Genomic DNA, 22607 nt, shown 5'->3' with positions numbered 1-22607 from the left:
ATACTAAACCTAAGCCACCATTTAAGTGTTTTCTATTTGTTTTCCTTTATCCACATCTTCAACTCGATTTAAATGAAAGAATCAATTAGCAAGTTTTGATAATCCTGATGCAATAGTTAGATTTTATGCATGATGTCACCAATGACACTAGATTTTTGGCTCATAATAGTAATTTATGAGAGCATGCCATCTCTCATCCACAACTCTGTTCTTTAGTGTTGTTTTTTTTTTTTTTTTTGTAACACAATACATAGAAGACATAATACAAGCATCACATTGATATATAACACAATTTTTTTTGTTTAAATTCGAGTCCGTAGGACCCACCCACGCTCTTATAGTTTTGAGGCATTATCCATAATCCTTACATATAGATGACACATGACATGCCACAAAGTATGCTTGGATGCGTACAAAGAACCCAGATGTCGAAAATTTGAATTAGACAGATTGTGGATAACACTAGCGATTATAAGCAGCACCTAATAATAATATTAACTACCAAGCATTGAAGTCAATACAGCTTTTTCAGTTGTTCCAAATGTGATCTAAACCATAACTTTAACAAGCAATTAACATTTTAAGTGCAAAATTACCATTTAACCAACTTCTTGTAGCCTCTAAGACAATGACACTTAGACTATCCTCCTGCAACTTCAGGTCTTAACTTTTACTTGATAATATTACCATTTGTCAAACTATGTTTATTTGATAAATAAAAGTTTTGTATAGATCTGTTGAACATCCAACTCTGGCATTATGGTCACTTGATTTGCTTTAACACTCAAATCTGTTATGTAGTAGGTGGCCCTTGTACTTATGAAATGCCCGGAGCAGGAGAGGTACTTTGATAAGTCCTATACAAACTTGTTGAGGTACTCATCTGTACTTGTATACTTAACCTCTGGATAAAGGCTGGTGGCTTCAACATCTCCTGGACCGAGATCAAAGTTGCATTGGTCTCCTTTGATGACAACATCATGAAGGATAGCAGGGAAGATATTGCCAGGGAAAGGAGTGACTGCACCAAACCAACATGCATGGTGTGAATACATTTAAACCCCATAAAAGAGGATGCAGATATATTGAGTGCATTTAGAGATCATGTTCGTGGCTTCTTTAACCTCGCACCCTTCACTGAGGGCTGTACGAACCCCACAAAGGCCTGCCAATAGACAAGCTAATGTGCAGATGTAACAGCAACCTCAAGACTCTACAAGCCTCCACATCAACTTTACTATGCTCATGATCATGCAACTTCTCTTGTGTTTTTGCTCATGATCATGCAACTTCTCTTGTGCATATGTAAATGTGTTTATCTTGTTCATATGCATCTGCACATGCTTGTGTGCGCATGCCCGTGCACAGGTGTGTGTGTGTGTGTGTGTGTGAGAGAGAGAGAGAGAGAGAGAGAAAGAGGTGCAGAAGAGGTGGAATCTCTTACCTTCAATCTGCTTTACTATTTCTTCCTCCGGCACGTACTCCTTCTCAAGTATTTTTGCTATCTTTTTCTCCCACAGAGCCACTAGCTCCTTTTGAGTAAGAATGTTTTCAGGTGGCCTTATGTGCAGAGTCTTATTCAAGGTCCTTGGATCATCTATGGCCTTGATAGTGTAGGTGCCAATGTCTTCTTCAAAGACGGAGACGGCTGAAGGAAAGACAAGAATACTCAGATAATTTACATTTGTACTATTTTCAAGGAAAATGTGAACTATGTGTGTGTGTGTGTGTGTGTGTGTGTGTGTGTGTGTGTGTGTGTGTAGATATATACATATACATATATTTGTGTATGTATATGTGTACATATACATATATATGTATATGTATACACACACATTTTTACACACACATGTGTGTGTGTGTGTGTGTGTGTGTAGATATATACATATACATATATTTGTGTATGTATATGTGTACATATACATATATATGTATATGTATACACACACATTTTTACACATATATGTGTGTGTGTGTGTGTGTGTGTGTTGTGTATATATATATATACACACACATGTAGAAAGAGAGAGAGAGAGAGAGAGAGAGAGAGAGAGAGCTGTCCAAAACTCATCGCAGAGAAAAATGCACTTACTTTTCACATCACCACTACCGTGGATTAGCACTTTGTCTCTTGGTGGAGAAGAAAGCCCAGGTTGAATGAGATTTGAGACAAAATAGCCTGCAAAGCCATTGCTGACAACATAGGTGTAAGGGATCTGTGCTTCCTCTACAGCACGTCGAATCTGTACTTTGAGGTTGAATATGGACTTCGCAGGCTCCAAGGCTTGCACACGATCCCCGTCGTTACCGAACTCTGAAGGGAAGAACCTCTGAAACAAGAAAAATTTTGCCCAAAACCCCTTGACTATGGTGATAAAATCTCTTTCTAATCAGAAAAAAACCTTGAAACTCAACAGCATGGCAGAATGCAGAATGTGAATTCTACCTCTCTTTGGATAAAACAAATCCCTACATCACCTTGATAGTCCCAGCTTCTTTGATGGCTGAGATGATCTTTGTTTGGTCTGTGACTTGCCCTCCACTTACGGCTGAAATCACCACATCCACTTCCTTGATTGCCCCTAAGAGACTGTCATGATCCTCCAAAGAACCCTATCAATGCCAGAAAACCCGTGACAAATCAGAGTTCAAATCATTCACTCTCCAAAGCCAAATAATGTCCTTCAAAAACACCTTCAATGACTCCATGACTAAAAAATGTCCATGAAAGCATCTTCAATCACTCAGTAACCAGAAAATGTCCATAAAAACCACCTTTAATTACTCCATAGCCAGACAGCACCTTCAATCACTCCATGGCCAGAAAATGTCATGAAAAGCATCTTCAATCACTACTAGAATAATATCCATAATGAAACACTTTCAATCACAACATGGCTGGACAATGTCCATGAAAACCACCTTCAATAACTCCATAGCCTGACAATATCCATGAAAACCACCTTTAATCACTCCATGAGACAAGACAGTGTCCATGATTACCACCTTCACTAGATCACTCGAATGCCCATGAAGACCACTAGACAGGCAGACAGTGTCCTTAAAAGCCACCTTCAATCACTCTACAGCCAGATAATGCACATGAAAACCACCTTAAATCACTCTGTAACCAGTGAAAACCACAGGCAATCAATCGGCATGCATGAAAACCTCCTTCAATCACTCCATAGTACATAGCCCGACAATGTCCATGTGAAAACCATTCAGTTCTTGTGAAAGCCACCTTCAATCACTACATAGCCAGAAAATGTTCCATGGAAACCACCTTCAATCAATCCATATCCGTTATAAAAAAAACCCTCACTCATTCCACAGAAACTGTAAAAAAAAGCATCTCTGTTTTGATAAAAACCCTAGAAAGTCTGCTCTCCTCCATCAAGATTCTACAACTCTCGCAAAGACAGGAAAAACCCCCAGAGCTCTGTTATGGTCAGCACAGAAAAGCCATTAAAGCTGTGCAAAACAAGGTGAAAGAGATCTTCCAAATCCTTCTTAAAGATACCTGGAGAATGGTGATGCCTGAGGCCTTAAAGGAGGCGATGAGGTCCGCCTTGGCAGCGATGGTGGAAGGTCGGACGAGAACGTAGGTGGGGTGGTTCAGAGCAGGGCCTGCGAGGGCGATGAATTTGCCGATGTAGCCTGTCGCACCGATCACAAGAACTTTGCTCTTCGCCATGGAGCAAAGAAAACAGCAGAGAAACCGCACAGGCACAGGCACAGGCACAGGCACAGGCACAGGCAAAGGCACAGGCACGACAGCAGCTATGGTAGCTCTCAACAGACCCAGATACTATTATACAGAACTTTGAAATTTTATTAATAAATATTTTGAGACTAATTAAGAAAGTTTAAAATTAATTAATTAATGTTGCGTAAGCAATTCATTAATATAGAAAGTGATTTCTTCATAGAGTAGAATTGAAAAAAAAGATACTTGTTTACTACTTTTTTTAATTAAAAAATACTTGTTTACTACTTTTTTTTATTAAAAAAAACTTGTCTTGAAAAGACATCGAACCCACAACCTCGGGACTCTCGAGCTACTAACACTTGACTTTGATCATTTCTTCTTCATAAAGTGGGAGCTTGTGAAACTCTTCTTTTATATAATATAATATATAGAGATGCAAAAAAACCATCTAATTGAATTCTCTGATATTTGAACAATAATAAAATATGGTTAAAGTACAATTAATATTAAAAATTTAAGTTAAGTGAATTTTATTTAAACTAAAGAAAAAGGGGGAGAGAGAGAGAGAATGGAGGATAAAGGATTTGGGGAAAAAAAAACTGAGTCATGATTTATGATAATACAAATCATTTAGTCCTTCCTATAAAGGGCAAGCCAATATTACTACCATATTCGGTCTAATGGATTAATTAATTAATGGGGAGCCCCATTAATTAATTAATGCATTAAGGTTCAAACTAAGGTTTGAACCTTATATGTCTGCCCACTAACCTCCGCTGTGGGCGGCGCGAGACGAGGGAGACAGTGGAGTCGGGCAGAGATGAGACGAGCGAGACAGTCGGAAGGAAGGCCTCTCAGCGAGCTCTCTCGGGCGCTAGAGAGAGAGAGAGAGAGAGAGAGAGAGAGAGAGAAATGAAATGAAATGAAATGTTATATTAACGTCTTCAAAAGGCCAAAGTGAGCTATGAGACCAAAGTTACAACCATGTGACATCTGATACACTGTCTGCAAAAGAAAAGAGATAGCCCCACAATACATCACTAGGGAGGAAGCTAATGCTACTAGTCAAAATGGGGTACATGAGTACATGGATACATGAATACATGAATATGGGGGAGTACAAAAGTGACAGTGAGTACAACAGTATATGGCTGGAGTCGTAATCATCCTAGGAGCTCTAGCATGGGTCTCTGCCGGATGGCCTGGATATCTGCCATAGTGAGATGCCTGGTCGGACGAGCCCAATGCCTCGCAATGATGCTCTGAATCCTCCAGTGTAGGCACCGTCTCCGATGTGAGGATCCGCGAACCCTCGGGCGTCTAGATTTGCCCAACTGGATAGCTCTCTCAAACTAGAGTCCCACGAGGTACCCATTGCTGGGCTGTCGGCTGTGTGTCCTCCCGGGTAGTCCCTCTAAAGAAGTCAATAATCTGTTCGTGTATAATTAATTAGGTAATTGGTAAGAAAGTGACTACTATGTTTGTGTATAATTAATTAGGCAATTGTGGCTATTTCTATCTATACTACTACCAAGGAAATGGAGTGTGTCGATGCGTGGCATGCCTTCGTTTCTTTACTATTAGTCCATGAGTAGCAACATAATGAAGTGCCCATAGACAGATGATATTCTAAGTGGGCATCAACATTTGCATGTTTGGTGCATTTGAAAGAGTTTGTGGCCAATTTAATGTAAAATGCTAAGAGAGATAAAATTGGAATGTTTAGGAAATGTGCATGTCTATATTTGCGTTGCATTTGTGTTTTGTTTGTTTTGCATTGCATTTGTGTTTAATTTGTTTTGCATTGCATTTGTGTTTAATTTGTTTTACATTGCATTTGTGTTTAATTTGTTTTACTTTGCATTTGTGGTTAATTTGTAAGTGTAGCAAAATTCATATAGCAAGGGTATATTTGTAATGGTAAGGATAAATGTATAAGATAGGTAGGATAAGTAGAGCTATATGGTAGTTAGTAGGCTTTATTAATAGTTGTGCTTGAAAAACTCGTTTGTAGTGTAGTTTTTCTGGTCAAAATATGAAAATCGCAGTTGCCTGATTTTTAAGGGACCAAAATCATATATTTTACTCATAATCCCTGACAATTTATCTAATTTTAGTGCTAAATCTTAGTTTCTTCTGAACATCATTAGTTGAGAAAAACAAGTTTTTTGAGCACTGGTAAAGTAGGTGTAAGTTTTGAAGGATCGGATCAAGGGTAGGGTATAGAGTCTGCTTTATTACCATGTAAATATTCATATATTAATAGAATTCTTGAAAAAAACAATTACAATTTTTGTTATACTTATATATGACTAATTTTTAATTGTATAATATATAAAGGATTTAATTATAGATATACATAAATGGCTCTTTTTAATTCCCCAAATTAGAGCTTCATTCTGCAAAAAGAAATTCAACCAAGCAAGAATGTACATGGTGTAAAAATTCCATTAAAAAATCATATGGTGAGAATTTGTTCAAAAGTAGGGTACAAACATAAATAGATTTTAGGCGTGGCTAGGATGAAAGGGGGGTGTAGAGCGAGAGAGAGAGTCCTACCAAAAGTTAAATATCTTTGTTGGAAAAAACTAGAGATGCAAGCCCTTTACAAAAAGGGGGAAAAAAGAACAAAAAGAAAAAAAAATGGAGATAGGAATATTCATTAAAATTTACTTGTATTGAACCAAATGTTAAGGGACTTTTTTTGTATATATTATATGCTACTAGTACTCAACCCACGCGTTGCGATGGTATGTAAAAGACATTAAGAAGCGAAGCATAGGAATGTAAGCCGGAATACAAAGGGTCCATCCAAAGGAAATTTTTCCTCTTATTTTTTAGAAATCCATGATTTCTTTTTTCTCTCCTCTAGTGTACCTTGTTGTCCATGGTTAATATGTATTATATATTATATTCATGGTATATTTTAATGATGATTACATTTACAGTATAGTATATAATTATTACAATATGTACGTCAAATTATTAACATTCTCATTATACAATGTTAAATTGTCATTATATATTATATAATTACAATTTGTACGTCAAATTATTAACATTCTTATTATACAATTTTTAATTGTCATTATATATATATTATTATTATTACAATATATAATACAAATACGACGTTAAATTACACGATAAATAATTTTATAATTTGCAAATCGACTATGCGCAGGCGGAGGGAAATAAGCGCACAATTATTTGATGCGCCTTAGGTTATGTTAAAATTGTGGATTACATTATGTTAGTGTTTGAATTAGGATTAGTCTTTAGGTGTACTCGTAATTTTAGGGTTATGTTAAAATTGTGGTGGATTAGTCTTAAGTTTTAGTCGTAATTTTAGGTTATCTTAAAATTGTGGTTAGCGTTGCATTAAGGTAGTGTTTGAATTAGGATTAGTTTTAAGATTTAGCAGACCGGTAAGGCGCTATAGCTTGGGTTCAATACCCGCCCCTTTCTCCTGCATGCTTAATGGCATATGGTCTATCGATTCTCACACTAATATATATATATATTAGTATTGCAATTTAAAAAAAGTTTAGCCCTAATTTTAGGGTTTGTGTTTAAAAGTAAGTTGGTAGTTTTTTTTTAAAATAATTAAAGGGGGGGGGGATTTGGTCTCATCACTCTTTGCTTGCACATCTCTCATCAAATTGGTAGAACTGGTGCTCTTGAACTTCAATAATAGATTTTTGCTGGTCCCATAGATGTGATGGGAATACTTTTTTTCTACACCCACCACATGGTTTGCAAGTTATGACCTTTGTTTCGAACATGAACGTGTGTAATTAATACTAGGTTCTCTTTATGCATGGTTTATTTCAATGCTTAAACTCTCAAAGCTTACATATGTTGAGAAGCCTCTCAAGTTGGGTTGAGCATGTTATGTGAAAAAAAACTACCCAAATTGGATTAAGAAGAACGAGAGTAAATTGCACATGCTAGAAGTAAAGGTACAAAGTGATGAGATTTGATAATCCATGGACAAAAGAAAATTAAGAAAAATAGGACAATGAAATGGATGCCCAAGAGGCAAAGACAAGTCGATCCAATGGCAAGCCAAGGCAAAGATGAAAAAGAGTCTTTCAAGATTTGATCATTCTACAAAAACAAATCATTTTTCAAGCAAAAGGTGACTTGAGTAGATGAGGTGGGACAGGGATATACTATCGTATGATATAGGAAGATAAGGTATGATAGGGATATACTACCCTAACCCACTTTTCGAGAAAAAGGTGATGTAATTAGTTGGAAGGTATGGTATGATATATATATATATATATATATATATATATACCTCACCTTCCAACTACTAGTACACAACACCTTTTTGCTTGAAAAGTGATTTGTTCTTCTAGAATGACCCTAACTTATCGCTATCATACCTCATCTTCGCTTCTCATACAAATATAGTAGAAGTGAATGTTTTATATATATATATATATATATATATATATATATATATATATATATATATATATATATATAAGGAAAGCGGCATTACATGCCACTATTTTCTAGAGAAGATGGTGAGTAAAAATTTGTATAACAAACACACGTTGGTGACACCAAAAATCAGGTTGAATTACCTTGAAAGTTTTTTTAAGAACATTGTATTGTTAATATTATAACCATTACAAAAATTAAATGTTAATATATTGCATCCTTTGTGCTTATTCTCATATACTTCTTTATGTAGAATCAATGAAGTTGATTTAATTATGTTGTATATCCCAACTATTTTATGTTGAAGAAATAACAAGCTCAAGATAAGCAAGGAGTTCAAGGTGAATCCAAGGGATCAAATGGCATCGAAAAATGAGCTCTAGAAAATAAGAGTTATGAAGGACTTTGTGTATAAGCATCGAAATACTAAAATAGGGAAAAGAAGCTTTTTAAAAAGCATAATAAAGCAAATTGGCCTTTTTAGAATTGTATAAAAAGGGCTATTCCCTTCCATTGTAATATGCCTCCAAGAGCATTAATAGAATTCCTTATAGAAAGCTTCTCCCCCATCTTTGATTTTTAACATTAGTATTTGAGCAAGGTCCGTCTCCTTAAAGAGGTGATGAATTAGGGTAACTAGTGGGCTTACCCGTGCTTCGCACGTCGCCTCTAACATCTGAATTTGTGCCACATGGTAATTTTGTGGAACTCTTCTTTTGTGACCCATGCTTCGTATGTATATAATTGGTTGTCAAGCAAATTGAACAAATGGGCAAACTGATAGGATGAAGTCATTGTCAAAGGTTTGGAAGTAGGATTCCGAGCTCCATATTTTTCAAATCCCATAGTAATAGGAGCCTACCCCGCTCTCTCTCTCTCTCTCTCTCTCTCTCTCTCTCTCTCTCTCTCTCTCTCTCTCTCATCGTAGCACAAAAAAGAAAAGTATTCGTTCCCTAGTGTACACATGACTGCACTCTTCTCTTGTTCTGCCATGTGTCCCTGCTCTCCTCGATGATTAAAATAGTTAGTACAGAAAAAGATATAAATATAAAAGTCTTAAGACATGTATGTGTTGGTTGTCAGCTAATGGAACAAATTGACGAAGTGATAGGATAGATATACTTGTTGTCAGTGGAGTGGACGAAGCTGTTGTCAAAGGTTTGAAAGTAGAATTCCCAACTTGATATTTTCTAAATCCTAGATTAATAGGAGCCTGCCCCACTCTCTCTCTCTCTCTCTCTCTCTCTCTCTCTCTCTCTCTTACCATAGCACAAAAAAATAAAGCGTTCATTCCCTAGCGTACACATGCACGTTGCTATAACACATATATAATGAATGTTCTTACATGTTTGTGTGTATCTCTCTCTATGTTATACATACATATGTCTCTCTCTCTCTCTCTCTCTCTCTCTCTCTCTCTCTCTCTCTCTCTCTCTCTCTCTCTCTCTCTCTCTCTCTCTCTCTCTCTCTACATGCACAAACATATGTATGAATATGTAACAATTTTCAACTAAACATGCAAATAAACATCCTCGTTGTGTAGCGATGAAAAAGATTTTATCATTGAATAAGTAATGATTTTCAACTAAATATACAAATAACGTCCTCACTGCGCAAAGTAATGAAAAAGATCAACACAAAAAAATAAAAATAGCAAAAGTAGCGATAATCAATCAAACGATCTATTGATCAGTAGAGAAGTGAAGCTTCTGCTTCCTAGAGCCATGAACGACAGGGAATGCATGACGTCACCGTCCAACATGGTATGCAACTAACGCATCTCCACTACACTGACCATCAAGTGTAGATGTCTTCTTCACTCATGGCCCTGCAAAGAAAAGAGAGAATTATTGATAAAACATTAATTAAAAAATTACCATAAATCTATTATCATTATAGTTAATAGATTTATGGTCAATCGATCTATTGATCATCAGTAGAGAAGTGAAGCTTCTGCTTCCTAGAGCCATGAACGACAGGGAATGCATGATGTCGCCGTCCAACATGGTAGAGAAGTGAAGCTTCTGCTTCCTAGAGCCATGAACGACAGGGAATGCATGACGTCGCCGTCCAACATGGTATGCAACTAACGCATCCCCACTACACTGACCATCAAGTGTAGATGTCTTCTTCACTCATGGCCCTACAAAGGAAAGAGAGAATTATTGATAAAACATTAATTAAAAAATTACCATAAGTCTATTATAGTTAATCTTACCTGACACAAATGAAGATTCAAAGAGAGCTTTGTCAGGCGCCACAAAATACTCGTATTGAAGGGAGAAACTCATGTACGTAGTACTGAATGAGGTCCAAGCCTCTGGGATAGAGAATCCCTCAAAAGAGGCAACACATCTCTCTGTGTCATAGTCAGTGTCACAAACATACTCTTTTGTAAATAAGTATACTCCCAACTCCTCATTAGGAACACTAATCCCATATCTCTCAATGCCCTCCTCCACAACTTTGACCGTGAAAAAATCCACCACAGGCAAAATCCTAAAACAAAGAAGAAATTAAGAAGTTATATAAACAAACATGAAAATCTTGAAATAATTTCTTGTAATTTACGCACCCGTCCTTATGGCCGTCTATCATAATCCCAGCAACATGTTGATGAGGAAGGGGTGCACACCAAAGAGGTGGCTCTGTAAATAAAGTAAGTTATGTATATCATGCACTAAAAAATCATAGAAAAATATATGAATAAATACGAAAAAATAGATATAAAGTTGTAAACCTTCAACCCTTGACTCCCAACATATCCAAAGTGAATAGAATGTCATACATGATTGTCCCTAAAACAAAACAAAACTTTTTAGAATATATACATAAAAGAAAGAACAAAGAGCCATGGAAACTCCTTTTGGCATGCATCCTCCTCTTGTCATATGGTAGGGGAAAGGACGTGCTTAATAGAAAAGATACACATGCATACAAAAAGACACATACAGAAAATCAGAACACATACAAAAAGACACATACAGAAAATCAGAACACATAACTTCAATACGATACCTAAAATTATTACCTAGAAGCATCTATAAACAATGTTACTTATTGTAAGCCAGGCAATAAGGTGGATATCCTCCACCAAGTTAGACCATAATTGAAAGGACGTTCTAGTAAAAAACTATAGCTATCAAATCGGGTCGATCACATACACACTGTCTCGGAAGTAAAGCATCTAAAACCTCTTACCAGTTTTGATTGCATGCAAAAGTAAAGCATCTAAAATCTCTTACCAGTTTTGATTGCATGCAAAAGTAATAAATAAATCAAGTTTGCCCTTGGAATGGATAACTGCCATTGCAATTGATATATTTTTTAAGTCCACCAATAAAACTCGATGGTAAATGGTAACAATTAGACATGTAACAAATTGCTTCTAGGTAGTTCTTATTGCCATATGCAAAACTTCCTTATATACAACATTAGTAGTACGAACCATCTCTCGACCACTCACATTGGTCTCACAGAGCAGGTAGTATCTTGAAGAAATACCTTGATAGCATTTGATGATCGCACACGTGAGAAAGCAACATATAACTGTCCATGACTAAATACTGGAGTTGCCAAGTATAATCCTACAAGAGACATTGTTTGGCCTTGTGATTTATTTATTGTCATGGCAAATGCAAGTCGAACAGGGAACTGTCTCTGCCTCATATCAAATGGAAGCTGTAATGTACTTGGAATGAAAGTTATTCTTGGAATGAAGACCCTATCTCCAATGTTAGTCCTAGTAATAATTTCTGTCTCTAACACCTTTGTGTGAAATTCCTTGCATATTAATTGAGTACCATTGCACAATCCCTCTCGAGGATTGAGATTACGCAATAAAAGTATTGGAGCATTTCTTTTCACAATCAATCGATGAGGTGGATAACCACCACCAAGATTAAGACTGTTTAGGTACTCTCTGTTGCATATAAAAAAGATCCTTCACCATTGTTATTAACTGAATCTGCACTCAAGTACTCCTTGCTCTCCCCAGTCATGGCCTCTAATGCACTGCTATTGATCGCATCAACTTCAAGGTTTTGAGGTGCAAGAATAGCACGCTCTCTAAAATACGATGCATAATCTACAACACTTAGAAGCCCTGTATACACCCATTTAATCAAGTCCTCCATACACCCATTTAATCAAGTCCTCCATAGACCCTCTCTCTAAAAGCATTTTTGATGGAATTGACACAATACCTTCTTTTATTCCCTCCCTCTCTGTTCCATTGCCAATATCTAGAACCCACTGTATGAATTCATGCTCTATTAAGTTATTACCATTTCGAAGTACCTGCATGTTCTATGTAAGCTTCAATACTGTAGTGTCTCTCCATATTTGTGAGTGACATAATGTGGCATTAACAATGTCCTCTCGTCCTCCCTTTGGAACAACTGGCAAAATCTGCCTAAAATCTCCACCAAACAATATGACCTTTCCACCAAAAAGCTTATCACTACCCATGATGTCTCTTAATGTCCTGTCCAAGCTTCAAAGGCATATCGATGGGTCATGGGTGCCTCATCCCATATTATTAACTTAGCTTCACAACATCTGCAAGCTGACTGTTAACCTTTATGTTACAGGTGTTAGCTGCATGTAGGTCCAATGGTATTTTAAACCGTGAATGAGCTGTGCGACCATTGCCTAGTAGCAAGGCTGCAATGCCAGAAGATGCACACGTCAAAGCAACATGCCCCTCCCCACGCAATCGAGAAAGCAAACAATTATAGAGAAAGGTCTTTCCAGACCCTCCTAGACCATCGAAAAAAAACACTTCACCAACACCTGCATATACTGCCACCAAAATCTGATTAAAGGCCGCTAGTTGACAATCATTTAGAGTTGTTTTCATTCGATCAGCAATTTGTGCCTGCTGCTCAACATTAAATATTCTCTCTTCTTGTAATAATCCATTTGTAACTATGGACACAGTTGATTTGTCCTCCACAGGAGGCATTCCCTCAAACTCAACCAACCTTCGACCATGTTGCTGAAGAATGCGCTCTAAATGCAACAGAGCCTCATTCTTTGCCACTACCTGCTACTACTGATGATCATTTAAATTCTCTATAGTCAGTTGTAATGCATGAAAAGAATCATCTAAAAGTTCCGATGAAAATCTTGTCCACAGAAGGCCGGGAGAGGCTGGCTCACAAAACACCAAAATTGTGACAAATAGGTGTCTCAATTGCAACGGTTTGATGAAACACGGCCTCTAGCATACATATAAACCATTCTTCATCACTTTCCAATAAACCTCTAGCTATGCATTCTCCCTTGAAAGTAGGATAGACTTGCCCATCAAAAGTGCGCAAGTCATCAAAATACTTACAACCTTTGCAAACAGTAAGCACCATACACAACAAATATTGCTCACCCAGCAGATGGAGAAACATTGTACATGTGACCGATACTATTGCCTAACTTTATTTTAGTCCACTTCTTAAGACTCGTGTTCCAAACCCATCGACCAGGAAAGTCACTGTAAAGCAAATCTTTTGCATCATCGTGCAACTCATTACATGCAAACCATTCTGTAAGGGTAGTTTTTGTGTTTCTTTCTCTATCAATTATACTCTGCAAATCATCATCATCTCGAAACATGACATTATTATGTAGGGGAAGATGAACTTGTAATCTTTAGACATCGGGCTTTTCTTCATGCATATCATATTCATAAATTAGGCAGCATGCTTTTGATGCTGACACATAATGTGTATCCAAGTACCTACTGACCTCATCCACCACACCATCAGTTGAATGTTCTAGTTCTCCTTGCCTTTCTACATGATTTACAGTTTCCATTCTGATTGTTGCTCTGTCATGACCCTTGTACACATATTTATACAAATATTTAACTGTTGTGATTGTGGAGCATACTTCAACATTGATGTGTGCCTTGTATTTCATGGAGAGGAAAGGATCAAATGGCACTATCCAATGATTATCAATGACAACTCCTTTCACTTGAATGTTCCTGCCATCATCTCGACGCATATAAACAGGATAGCCATTGCTACCCACCACAGTAGATTCAGAGAAGGCATGCGGATAACGACGACTACATTTCCCATTAGTCATGCATGGAGCATTGGGATTTAGTGCACCACATGGGCCATGAGCATTACATTGTCTAATAATCTCATGTAACTCAAAAAAACATTTCTCTATCAGGAAGCTCTGCACATACCAATAGATCATAATGACTAATCTCAGTTGCCTTAAATTCATTTGCCAAAATCAATAATATGTGTGAGTGCGGCAAACCTTTCTTTTGGAACTCAATCACACAAACATAACTAACCACTTTTTCAAATAAATTATCCTTTGTAATTGACCTCATCATATCCTTATGTTTTTTTATTAAACACACGGGTTGTCAAATCCGGTCGATCATGCGCACTCTTCCCTGGATGCAATACTTCAAATATTTCACACCATTGTGGATTACAAGTGAATGTAATGAACAAATCTGGATTACCCTTCTTCCTTACAAGTGAATGTAATGAACAAATCTGGATTACCCTTCTTCCTTACAATTGCTATTGCATCCTGGTATAGCTGATACATATACCGTGGCCCTCCTATAAAAGAAGATGGTAGCATAACTCTACGTTGCCCAGTATAGTTCTTGTACCATCAGTTGCATTAACCATGTCTGATAATCCTTGATACACTTCTGCACGCAAAGTTGTTTGATGATTGCGTATCCATACCAACCTCGATTCCTCCATGTTACTATATGCATCTACAATGTATTGTTGCAATAATCTTCCCCCACATAGAAGGCAAGCATTGGTATCAAGTCTGATCTGCTAGTTTAGACCCAAAAATGCTCTTTTTTAATATATTAGCCCAAGGTAGCATTTTTGGGTAAATTTTAGAGGAGAAATTGCCAAATTTACACTAAAAGTGAGCATATATTCTAAAAATTTTCAAACATTCGCCAAAGTTTCTTATAAACTCTACCTTATATCAAAGAAAGATTCACCAACCCATCTCTACTTTGACCATAGGGATATGCTCATTTTTTACCATGCTAAGTAAGTATGTCACTAAAAGAGAAACCAAGAGCAAGCATGTCACTAAAAGCGTAACAAAGAGCACTCATCACAAGAGGAGGGAAAGTAAAGAGAAAGAGCTCAAGGATATAAATTCCATAAAATCTTAGAGAATTTAACTTATATACATGTCCATAAGTAAAGTTATGTGTGTTTTTATCCTCTACCCACAAAACACTTATACCACATTAATCTATTTACCTATACCCATAAACCACTTATACCTTGGTCTATTTACCTATACCCATAAACCACTTATACCTTGGTCTATTCTCTAACTCCATATTCTTTAAATCTTAATTCACCACCAATATTCTCCTAGGCACATAATTAAGGATACCATAATGCCATCACAAGCATCTAATATTAAAAATACCCACTAGAAACTCCAAACCAAAAATGGTTATTGTTGAGTTTTGAGCTAGTGTTGAGTTTTGAGCTAGTGTTGAGAACCCAAAGACAATCTTTAGTTGATTTCACTATTGACATTCAATGGTATATTTTTTGTTGTGTGCTTGTATTGGGCACCCATTCATCAAATAACAAAACCCTTGTGTGTTAAAACACTCATGCTAAATCTTTACATCTTGTTAAAACACTCATGCTTAATCTTTATATCTTGTACATAAGTCTTCCACTAATGCTCATTAGTTCTTGGCAACATCACATTTAAATCAAATTTCTTTGTTGACCTTTGATATTTAATGAGTTCATTTAAAATTTTGATATTTAATGAGTTCATTTAAAATTTTGATTAGTTTAAGATTTGATGAACAAAATATTTGATCATTTAAACAAGAACATCCATTGGGTGGTTACAACACCTGCAAGGGCTATCTCATTAATGGGATTTAATGCAATGTGCCAATACATGCACTGACATATCAAAGAAGCTTGTTGCATTTTGACCTCAATCAAGGAATAATGATAGGATGTCTTTTCAAGGGATATATCATCAATGAGATGTACTAATACATGTACTTACTTATTATGCACCCACAACAATGCTAGTAACAATAGAAGAGACAAGTAGCACCCCCATGATAGGGTATGGTGGTTAGGCTTCCATCTCCTACCCATGTCTCCTCCCCAAAGCAATTGTCTAGGGGAGATGACTATGGTCCAAGCCACTCTAGATTATATATGGCTCTTCGACTTTCCACATATGGGATAATCTGATACGCCTTCTATTCATGCATCAATTCAAGATTAGCTATGCATGATTCACCACTCCAAAACTTGTGCCACATGACCAACATGAAAGGGAGTAACCGAGGGATCTATAAAGCCTTTCTCTCTTGTGTAGCAGGGCTGGTTGCCCAACACGCTACATGTAGTGGCTCCTCTTTAGACAATATGTTCGGAGTCCTCAATGCTCACAGGCGCAAAACAAATGACACTATGTAGCGGAACACAACACAAGAAGAGACAGGACTGTGAAAGGAACGAGAATCCTTGCAATACTCAGAGAACACTAATACATATCCTTCACATTGTACCATGCACACTCAGCAAAGGTCACAGTGAAGAGAACGACATAGCTCAAGCTGATGACAAAACATAGGGTACAAGTGGTATGAAGGACGAGCATAAAGGATGTCCTTCAAGGTGAGATAAGGATGCAAGATAAGGATCTCCTCCAAGGTGGGTCAAGGGGCCATATATGCTTGAGGCCGAGTCAGTGGCATCTCCTATATTTGGTCGATGCTTTAAGGTGGCAGCGTAGTCTTTGGTGGAATCTCCTATCTCTAGAGATACCGTTGGAGTGTCAGTTGGTCGGGGTGCCATCAGTGCCGTTGGAGCCTTTAATGCACCTCCTTGTGTTGGTTGTGGTGGTGAATCTCCACTTGATGATCTCAATGCTTGTTGGTGCGTCCATTGAGTCACTGTGATATTGCCACATAATCATGCTATTTCGGTGGACAGTCCGTTGCTATGGTGGATAATCCATGTGGGCACCCTTGGTGGCTACATTTGCTACAATGTAGGAAGCCTATAACAACCAGCATGTAGGCAACCTACAACAACCAGCATGTAGGAAGCCTATAACAACCAGCATGTAGGAAGCCTATAACAACCAGCATGTAGGCAACCTACAACAACTAGCATATGCACCCATGTGGTAACACCTATGTAGGAAACCTACAGCAGTCTCGACACATGCACCCATGTGGCAACACCTAGAGATCCTTGTCGATTTTGACAGGATTATTGTGAGTGCAGTTATATCATCAAAGACAGAAAAAAAGGTTCCCTCCTAAACCAGTTTTCCCACTTGAACATCTTCCTCTAGCTTCTTCAATTTTCTACACTCTACCATCTCTTATTATCTCGTGCTCTCAAGAATGGCAATAGAAAACTATCACCAAGCAGCTTGTGCAAAACGCTGTGTAGAGCCAAATGCAGAGGATCAAAGAAGGGAGGTGAGTTCTTTGACCCGTTGACCCACTTCTTCTATTAACTCTATTGAGATTGCCAACACAATTTTTGCAACTGGGTGTTGGCAAAAGCTTATTGTATCGAAAGGGAGCTAGGTTTTGATGCAACCAAACAAGAGAAAGAAGCAAAGATTAAAGAATCAATTTTTGGCAAGGTAGGGTGAAGGATTTTAGAACTGTATGAGATTTTAATCCAGCATGTGTACATGCACAAAGAACTTGTGTTGCATGTTTATCCCGACTATCTCCAACAACATAGACTATCTCCAACAACATGTTTATCCCGACTATCTCCAACAACATAGACTAAACTGTAAGTGTTTTTTGTAAACCTTAATGTTTTTTTGTAAGCCTTAATGTTTTTTGTAAAGCTTAAGTGTTTTCTGACCACAACATTTTACTATTGCGGATATTTATCCATCATCCTATCAAGAATGGCAGCTAGTAGAGTGCATTTTGGGACTATTGTGGATGTTCTGCATATAGTAGCATTGGAGTGTTACAGTACCAAAAAAGATCTGCCACACCCCGTTAGCCCAGTCAAGTATTTTCTTTTACAATCATTTCTACCAATTGTTGGACAAAGAAAACACCTACTACGATGTTTTCTTTTACGATCATTTCTACCAATTGTTGGACAAAGAAAACACCTACTACGGTGCCTTGAGAAGGCTAGATCTTCCAAAATGGCATAGTATGGATTGGCCTATTCCTCATGCCACTATTACAGAGACTTATAGAGCTAAGCTCTTCTCAGAAGTGCAGCGTTCTCTATGGCCAGACATTGCAACTAGAATTGTCAAAATAAATATTTGCATGCCCATTATAGTTTTTGTAGACTTGTTTAGCAAATATAATGTGAAGGTTTATAGAACAATGCTCAGCTACAAAGCCAATGGTATTGCAGATAATTTTGACTTTCTGGATGATGGCTGTGGGACAGAAAAACCTACAATAAAGTCTATTGTGAATTGGTACCAAACTCAGTTGCAATCAAATATATGATTGTTGCAACATAGAATTTCATATTCTCTTTTTACTACAAATGCAACTGGCTTATTCAAAATCAATTGGTCCCAATGGATCGAGACCTAAACTCTTTTGGTGTGCTGATAATGAATTGATTAATGGTTTACAAAGATGGGTTGATGTTAGGTGTTATATCGCTTAGACAGTGCTGCACACTTACACAATTACGTCATGATGTGCTCCTAGCCGACATCAAGCAATGTTTCAGGAAGCTTCTCATTTATTCTGAACAACGAAAAGGTAAATGAAACAACTTAAGCTTGCTTAATATCTGAGTTTGTCATACATACAACTGAACAACTGAACAACATCACAACAAGTACTGCATCGAAGGGAAAACACAATACAATTTAAAGATAACACAATACAATTTAAAGATAACCCAAATATGATTGTCAAAATTTGCCAAGATCAACAATTACAGGTTTGTTTACACATCATTACAAAAGAAGTTACATGAGAGTAGGTCATGGGATAGGCTCATCAAATTGTGGCTTTTCTTGTGTAGATGATGGGAGAGGCACATCCTCTGGGAGAGACTGATCCATGGGCATAGATAGAGATTGATCCTCTAGGAGAGGCTGATCCATGGGCAAAGGTACAGGCTGATCCTTAGGCAAAGGTTGTTCTTTTGGCACAGTGGGAGAGCAAGTTAAAGGCTCAACTCCTAGCACCATGGGATCCTCTTCTGCAGCAAGCTTCTTCTCTCTAGTCTACTCCTCAAAAATTTCCTATACCATGGGATCTTCTTCTCCAGTAGTGTCACTAGGCTCTTGTTCTAGTGTGCCCTCTTGTTCTAGTGTGCCCTCTTCTGCAGCAAGCTTCTTCTCTCTAGTCTCCTCCTCAAAAATTTCCTATACCATGGGATCTTCTTCTCCAGTAGTGTCACTAGGCTCTTGTTCTAGTGTGCCCTCTTCAGCAGAGCTACCTCCTTTTCTCTGGTCTCATCCTCAAAAATTTCCTCTATTTCTGGAGTAAATGCCATGTTTTCCTCCTCTTTGATCTGCTCACCTGAGGTCTCTCCTTTTTTTGGCACATGCACCTCTTCTCTTGGTGCTCTGTGAGCATGGTCTAGGAGAGAACTTACAGTTTTAGCCCTAAAAATGTCTACAAACACTGCATTGTAACTGTCCTTCATCAAGTTGTAATCAAGAATAATTAAATTTAGTTACCTTTTAATCCCATATTGATCAGTGTACAATGTCATTTATTACTGAATGGCTATCCGAACTTACAATGTCTAGTCTTTCAAAATCATAATAAGTGGCCAATATGTATTTGGCATGTATGAAGGTCCTCCATCCATAGGAGTACCCATCTTTCTATTGTGGAGTCTGGAGATGCATTAAAAATCATAAGCAATCTGTTACATCATATTGAAAACCAACACGTGTAGAGGGAAGGGAAGCACTTATAGGCATGGAAAGAGTTTTAACAAAGTCTATATTGAGGGGAATGTGATCAAGGGCATTGAACAGTCTCTTCAAGCATCTACAAAAGAGAGATTTACTTATAAACAATTCCAAAATAACCCTACCAAAAAATAACAAAACTCGTAGAAGGAAAACATACAGACTAAGCTCTTGATGGGTTCCATATAAGGAGTTGAAGAGAAAACATTCATGATCCTGGACATGACTGCAAACGAAGTTCCAATGCCAACTACAAGAACGACAAAAATCAGTCAGTCTTCAAGTAGGCATGGTGAAAAGATCAAGATGATAGGCAGCATTCACTTACTCTAAAGTGATAGGGAAAAATGATGGTATTGACCCTATGAAAGTTGCTGTGTGTAAACCATTTGGCTAAGCTTGTTAATGGCTCTCTCAAATTCCAACCTGAGAGAAGTGAGGGTCCAGAATATACACCATTGGTTGGATGTTTAGAGGTAACTTGGGTCTCATTATGCTGTCAAAAAAGGTTTGGTCACAGCAGGCTCTCAAAAAGTCATTGCCAAAATTGTACCAAACAGTTAGGAACTTACCATAAACAAGCAAAATAATTGAGTCTAAGTCCTCTACAGTTTTGTTCCTCAAGATCCATGTGCATTCTTTTGACAAAAGAATCTGTTTGTCAGCATCAACCTCCTCTATTTTGATCATAATTCTAGACCCCAAGTCTAGCAATCTCTTCAAGTTCTTCACATCTTGAATGGCAATTGCATGGGATAGAGCCTGAGAACAAGCATCCTTTTGGCTTTTTACTGACTCCTCATATGCAGACTTTGCCCTTGTGTCTCTATTATGTGTTACCTCCTGAGTCTTTGGAATTTCTTCATCTTTTGGCTTCCTTGTTGGTGGTACCATGAGAATATCCCTCATCTTCACATCTACACAATCAATAGGATGAAGGAGCTGGTCATATCTCCAACATACCCTCTTGAGGGTTTACATGTTTTTTGAGCATGATTGTACACCTGTGGGCATGTGCAGCAACAAGCATACTCTGCCACCTGATTCCCAATGACCAGTTATCACAAACCTCTCTCACAATCCTCTGGAAGGGTGCCTTGAGGATAGCAAACCCAATAGCCTTCTGTGCCTTTCTTATCTCTCTGAGGAATGTCTCTCTAGCTAAACCTCCTTGTCTTTGCTTACTGAAGGATGTGCATGGGCTTTCCTTTTCTGGAGGCTCTAGAGCTAGATAGTGCTGGTGCCCTTCCTGTGGCAACTTTTGCAATAGGAGGACCCTCTCCCTCCTTCCTAGTTGTTTGCTTAGTCCTTGCCACCATTGACCAAAAAATTAATTATACCAGCAAGAGGAATTACGCTGAAGAACGTGATATGCCTATATGACTGGAATCTAGATGGGAAAATCGCTTTCTGTGGCGTCTGTCTAGAATTACGCTGAAGAACGTGATATGCCTATATGACTGGAATCTAGATGGGAAAATCGCTTTCTGTGGCATCTGTGTCTGGAATTATGCTTAAGAATGTAATTTTAGTGATTGACAGACCTTGCATGTGCTTTATCGCATTCTTTAGCACTTTTGAACATGTACATCCTACACCAAAACTTAAAACCAATGTGCATTTCACCAAGCACTATGCAATGTGTGCTCACTTATATTGCACCCAACAACACCATGAATACATGCATCAAATAGATCTTACCTGTGTCTCCCTTGATAGACAGATTGAAGTGGATGTCAAGGTAAATTCAATCGAGGCATTGGGAGGTGGATGTCTAGTCGTAAGCTAGAGTCTTCCCAAGCATTGGGAGGAGGATGTCCAGTGTTGGTGAGCTTGTTGTCCAACTATGCTGATGCTATGAGATGGTGAGCAAGATTGGTGGAAGAGTTGCAAGAGGTGTGAGAAAGAGTGACCTGCATGCCAAAATAATGGTGTCCTTCCAAATGGAAATCATGACAAGGTAAGCACGAATCGAGGTGGAAAAGGTGGTTGACACGTGCAGGCATTAAATGCACTTTTTATTTTGCATGTGGCTAGTTCCCCCCACACTTGCTAGTTCCCCCCTCACCCCTGTTGGCTACCATCAAGAATGCACCTTATCACTAGTTCTAGGAGCACATGCAACAAGCAGGCACCATCTAGCAGGCAAGCACACTGTCACCCTGTCTCACCATTTCAAGGAGCACTTTCCAAGCCAGACATCACCAACAAAAATGGAAAACCAACAAGGTATGAAGCCTCAGCCTTCCTCAAGACTATTATGTGCCATGGGTTGTAGCCTTGATGTATTTGAAACTAGAAGGGTTAGTATTTGCTGAAGTATTATGTGAATAAGAAGCCAAAGAAAGCAATTTAAGGCCCTGGGACTTCCTCAAGCTCCTCTATTGCATTGTTTGGCTTTTTTCCCGAGAAAGTGCAATACAACACAATTTGGGATTTTGGGCAATCCTCCAACCCTCAAATCACATTGTTTGGCTCTTTCTGAAGAAAA

The 22607-nt window shown here is 37.9% G+C and overlaps 2 protein-coding genes across 2 annotated transcripts; both read right to left on the bottom strand.

Annotated features, from left to right (window-relative positions):
- Positions 1 to 482: 482 nt before the first annotated feature.
- LOC147627642 (phenylcoumaran benzylic ether reductase IRL1-like) lies at positions 483 to 3811 on the bottom strand. Its single transcript, XM_086814562.1, has 5 exons — positions 3524 to 3811; positions 2479 to 2613; positions 2093 to 2330; positions 1445 to 1648; positions 483 to 1021 (listed from the first exon to the last, which is right to left on the bottom strand). Exons 1-5 carry the CDS (start codon positions 3695 to 3697, stop codon positions 858 to 860), a joined length of 915 nt encoding a protein of 304 aa, XP_086670688.1. The 5' UTR covers positions 3698 to 3811; the 3' UTR covers positions 483 to 857.
- Positions 3812 to 12707: 8896 nt separating this feature from the next.
- On the bottom strand, positions 12708 to 14173 carry LOC147627641 (uncharacterized). Its single transcript, XM_086814254.1, has 3 exons — positions 13913 to 14173; positions 13554 to 13753; positions 12708 to 13152 (listed from the first exon to the last, which is right to left on the bottom strand). The coding sequence occupies exons 1-3, from the start codon at positions 14171 to 14173 to the stop codon at positions 12708 to 12710; spliced, it is 906 nt and encodes a 301-aa protein (XP_086670380.1).
- Positions 14174 to 22607: the final 8434 nt, after the last annotated feature.

This window comes from Cibotium barometz, chromosome 20 (assembly GCF_041138505.1).
Source record: "Cibotium barometz isolate CiBa-2024 chromosome 20, ASM4113850v1, whole genome shotgun sequence".
Lineage (NCBI taxonomy): Eukaryota > Viridiplantae > Streptophyta > Polypodiopsida > Cyatheales > Cibotiaceae > Cibotium > Cibotium barometz.
This window is presented reverse-complemented; position numbering and strand designations above follow the sequence as displayed.